Source organism: Onychomys torridus, chromosome 16, assembly GCF_903995425.1.
Source record: "Onychomys torridus chromosome 16, mOncTor1.1, whole genome shotgun sequence".
Classification (NCBI taxonomy): Eukaryota; Metazoa; Chordata; class Mammalia; order Rodentia; family Cricetidae; genus Onychomys; species Onychomys torridus.
The window spans coordinates 40696397-40701679 of NC_050458.1; the positions used below are offsets into that span (position 1 = coordinate 40696397).

General features: G+C 46.8%; 1 protein-coding gene across 1 annotated transcript in view; it reads right to left on the reverse strand.

The window, feature by feature from the left end:
* The window catches only part of LOC118596703 (lymphocyte antigen 6A-2/6E-1-like), a 12999-nt gene extending 9061 nt beyond the window's left edge, over positions 1-3938 (reverse strand). The window contains exons 1-2 of the mRNA XM_036207582.1: positions 3932-3938; positions 1-13 (exon numbers count right to left, since the gene is read on the reverse strand). The exon at positions 1-13 is cut by the window's left edge and continues 50 nt beyond it. Coding sequence (XP_036063475.1) covers positions 1-13; positions 3932-3938 — 20 coding nt within the window. The remainder of the gene's footprint in view (positions 14-3931) is intronic.
* Positions 3939-5283: the final 1345 nt, after the last annotated feature.

The following is a 5283-nucleotide window of genomic DNA, read 5'->3' on the forward strand; positions in this document are numbered from 1 at the left end:
TCTCGGGTGGTTTCTGGAGAGAGAGAAGAGGTTTAACATTATTCGATTTTTAGGCTAAAACAATCCTGGGCAGAGGATGTGCAGGCACCACCAGCACTTTCCTCACCAAAAAGAAAAACATTAATGAGAAATAGTTGTCTAAGCAACATCCCAGGTGGATTTAAGTCCAATGTGAGTGTGACCTCTTGAACTGCTTTTATTTTCTTTTTTTTCTTTTTCTTTTCTTTTCTTTTTTCACAGTATGAAAGAGCACTGATGTCCTCGTGTGGCTTAAATTGTTTTTAACTTTTTGAAATTAAACTACTATCATGACATTTTAAGTAAGTTTTAGTTTTGAATACCCGGTTGTGGGTTTCTCTGCTGATGCAATAAGCCAGTCTGGGTTTAATGAGCAAAGCACTCTCGGGTGCCTCTCAAGCCCCTCAGAAGTGAGGCAGGCAGAGGAAGGAGGAGGAGAGATCACATGGCAGCTCTAAGACCCAGAGTTAAATACCCTGTAGGTGTGGTATTGAGCAGCTCCGGGGGAGGAGCCCCACTTGGCGGGCTTTCTGGGGGACAGGGTTTGGAGAGGGAGGAGGGGCACTGAGGGGGAGCTTCCAACAGAACAATTTCCCCCTTTCCTTTCCTCCCATTAATCCCTCCCATGTACCCAACATGGTCTCTCTCAAATTTATAACCTCTTTTATTTAATTGTTGTTACACTCACACACAAACATACACGCACATGTGCGTGGGTACATATACATTCCTAACTGCGTAAGTACAACCTGCTCGGTCTGTATAATGTTATTTGTGTGAGTCTGATTTCAGAGCTGACTACCTGGTATTGGATAACCAGTGTGGGAGTTCTTCTCTGGGGATGACCATTTCCTCCCCTCTCAGCATCCTTTCGCTGCCTGTAGTTCTAAGGTTGGGGCCTGTAAGATTTTCCCCTTCAGACATGATAGCATGTCCGTTAGTGTCACCCTTGTTCCAGTCTTATGTGGGGAGCCATGTTGTTGAGGCCTCATGTATATGAGAATACTTCCTGCTTCTCAGGTCCAAAGGAAACCTCACTCACCCAAATTCTGGTGCCTGTTTCCTTCTGGTAAGGATTATGTCCTTAATTACGTCACCAGCCTGCAACAGAGTCCCAGCCTAAAAGGCGGGTGTGCCCTCTGTGCCCTCTGTTTCCACACTCTCTCCATCCCTATTCCCCCTCCACGTGGTCTTTCTCTCTCTCTCTCTCTCTCTCTCTCTCTCTCTCTCTCTCACACACACACACACACACACACACACACACACACACACACACACCCTCCCTCTCCCAGTAAAGCCCTAGAAAGGTAACCATGGCTCATGACTCTTCCATCACCTTTACAACCAGCATGGCCACCGGGGGTGGCAGCCAGCCACAAGTGCTGCCGCTGCTGCTTAACCAACACTTCTTTCTCCAAAAAGCCTTTCCTCAGCACTGTCAGAAGGAACAAATGGCTATCTGTGGTGCCGATTAGCACACCAAGGCACACCGCTGGCCTGGGGCTCACTCACTCAGTACCTGTGGCTCCTCTCAGCCCTTCTCACCCCAGCCCCTACCCTAAACTTCTCCAACCCCTGGGCTTCCCTTCCCCAGCTTCTCATTCCCATATAACCCTGACATTTCAGCCATGAATGTGCTTGCCCTCTCTATTGCCTCTCTTCTCTCTCTCTCTCTCTCTCTTCCTTTTCTCTGTGTTTGGTCTACTATTTACTCTCCCTGCTCTGGACTTTTCCTGATGTCTCTGGCTGTACTCTCCCTCATATTAAAAAAAAAAAAAAAAATCTTCCCCTCACCCATACCTTGGAGCAGTTATGTCCTCACTTTATACACTGTTCCCATGGCTCTTACAATTTTTCCACCCCACCCCCTTTTCCTCAATGTTCCCTGAGCCTTAAGCTCCAGAGCTGTGTGGTAGGTGTATCAGTTTGGGACTGGGGGGCAGGATGGGCACCACCACAGATCACATGGTCTCTGTGTTTTTATTGGCTGTGATTTCTCTCCCATGGTCTCAGTCTGTTAAAAAGGGAAGTTCTTGTGATGAGGGGTGAGCATGACACTGATCTGTGGGCTGTAGTCATTGCTTTCTATTGCTGTGACAAAACACCAAGACCAAAAGTCACTTACTGGAGAAAGAATTTATTTGGGCTGAAGGTTCCAGAGGGTTAGAATCCATAATGGCAGGGAGAAGGGACAACACGCAGCAGACATGGCGGGATCTGAGCCATTTCAACCAGAAGCAGAGAAAGCAAGCGAAGAGGCACAAGACCATAAACTCTCAAACTCCCACACGGTGACTTACTTTGTCCTTCAAGACTTCACATCCTAAAGGTTTCATAACCTACCTGAATAGCATCACCAACCAGGAACCTAGTATTTAAATATGTGTGCTTATGAGGGACATTTAATCCAAACTCCACAACTGTCAATCATTTCAAGTCTTGGCTTGAACGTTGGGTGTTTAAGATTGTGCAGGTGACCAAAATTAACCTTTCCCCCAGTAGTTCCACCTGTTGAGAATGCATCAAGGCCTTTCTTGGATTGGAAACATTGAGGTAAATTTCCCCTGTGTTGACCTTCCTCTTTATAAAATGGGGACTGGTTAAAGTCCACCCTTTGGGGTCTCCATGGTTTCTGTAAACAAGAGAGAGATCCTTAACACACATACCAGGCATCAAATGACAGTTCAGTGAGGTTGTGTAGTGCTAAGTGATCACTGAAAGGATGAACGGCACTGGTTGGTAGGCAGAAAAGTCACGGGCCATGGCTACCACAGTTAGGATGGGCTTTTATTAGAAAGAAGAGGGATAAGAGGGAGGAGCCAGGCCTGGCAGAGGGAACAGAGCAGGAACAGAGAGAGAAAACACAGGAAGAGAAGCGCAGAGAGAGAGCATGGGGGTCCATGCCTGGCTTCTTAAGGCAGTACATAGTCACCTGCAGATGACGTAAGGCACTAGACAAGACCCCCAAGGTGCCCATATACAGAATCCTAACACCCACCATTTTATGGAGTTCGTGTGAGCAAATACACTCTTTCCTCTGGATGGCATATCCTGTAAGTTTGGGACCTGTTTTATCTGGTACAATTGTAATACATCCAAATGTCTCAAGAGTCTCAATTCACCCCTCCCCCATAAATGTACAGGGTGGCACCCTTCCATCCCCAGGAATAAGTCATTGTCTGTTTGTGCCGCTTGGGTGGTGCTGGACAGATGGTGCTATCTGTGAGTCTATCCAGGCACACAGTCATCCTGCATCCTCAGAATAGAGTCAAGGGAAGCCTGTAAAAATGGAGTCTCTCAGGGCAAGATGCAGTCTGAAAACCCGCCACTTTACAACACAGAATTAACCTAGAACAGGGCACAGCCAGACCTCAGCACTTCCCTGTTTTTGACAAGAAGGCAAATCTTCCCTTTCTGCCTAGAACAAAAGAAGGTAAAGCATGCCTCCCCTGGGCTCTGGCCCCTACCTCCTGCAGAGGTAACAGGAATTTGTAAATAAACATTGTTCCTTAAGTTGGTCTCAACAAACAACCCTGATGCATCTGCCTTAACTGTCTTTGAGCTGAGGCCAGGCTCTCCACCCTCTGGGGAAGGTTTCTAATAGAGCCCCTCCTTCTGTGTAATGGCTCCAATGCTTCCCTCCAGACTCTTACAGGAACCTGGAGCATGGGTCCTCACTGTGGCAGCTGGCATGAAGAACACTGTCTTACCTGGAACAACCCTCAGCCTGTCACTCTCCAGCCAGCTCACCCTCCGACTCCCTCCTTTGGAGGAACTTGCCTGACTCCTTTTTGAAGGCTGGAGATATTCTTCTGGGTTGTTACAGATAAGTTTCTGTTTCTTTTTCCTGGGACCTGACTGCTCCCAAATCATGACCTTGACTTGTTTGGGGGAATGCCCAAACCCTCCTCACCCTCCATGATCACCCCAACGCTCCCTAATCAAATAGCAACCACATGATCATGGCTGTTGTTGCTTTATTTCTTCTCATATTTTTATTAATTATTTGGGAATTTCACATTGTTTACCCTGATCACATTCACTTTCTAGTCCTCCCATATCTTCACCCCCCACCCTTGTGTCCTATAACCCTACCAAAAAAAAAAAAAAAAAAAAAAAAAAAAAGCCCAATTTGTATTCCCCATATACTTACTGGAGCACGGCCAAACTCCCAGTGGCCAGCCCCTTAAGAAAAACTGAGTTCTTCCCCACCTGCACCCATGCCAGAAGTCGCCAATTATAGAGTGCTACATTTTAACATTGCTATCGCAGTCTTAAGGAGTTCTCTTCCATGTCTTTCTGTTTAGGCTGTTGCTTTCACTTTGAAGGGCGGGGGTAGACATCGTTACAGATGCCTTTTGAGTTCCTCTTTCTCAACAGTGAGTCTTCAGTCTTGGATACAAGGCAAAAGTACCTTCCTTGCCCTTTACAGTCAATGGGAGCACAGATCATGGACTTCCACATGGTTTCTGGTGACAGCAAGGTGTTGCAGAATATTTTTATACTGTGTAAAGTTGTTAAAAGGATAACAGCTCTGGTTGTTCGGCAGAAGAGGCATGAGCATGGTTACTAGAGTTAGAATGGACTTTATTAGAGAGAAGAGGGGATAGGAGAGGAAAAGCCAGGTCAAGCAGAGAGGAGACCGAAAGAGAGGTGCAAAAAAAGAGAGAGAGAGAGAGAGAGAGAGAGAGAGAGAGAGAGAGAGGGGCCAGGGGAACATGGCACCACCTTATAAAGGCCAGGATGCATCTGCCCACATAGGCCCATGCACGGAGATCAGGCATCACATCCACACAACTATGTGGCCATGGAACCATAGGGCTTGGGTGACACAGGACGTATGACCCGGAAATGACAAGGCAGAGATGACTAAGTGTCCCGCCAAGCATGTGCAACCATTAGGCATGGTTGGAATTCCTGTCATCTGTGATTGTTTTAATAAAAAGCTGAATGGCCAATAGCTATGCAGGAGAGGATAGGCAGGATGTTTTGGCACACAGGGAGTCACCAACCAGACACAGAGGAAGCAGTGCAGAGATGAGGTGACAAGCCATGTGGGAGAATGTAGATTTAAAAATACAGGTTATAAGGACCAGTTAGGAACAAGCCTAAGCTAAGACCAAGCTATCATCATTAATAAAGTCTCCATTGTTATGAATTATACACGTGGGGAACCCCTAGCTGGCCAGGCCAGGGTATCCCACTCATGAGGGAAAAAACGTGCCTGGCAGATGCAGTGGGTGTAATGGCACATAGAAAGTCATT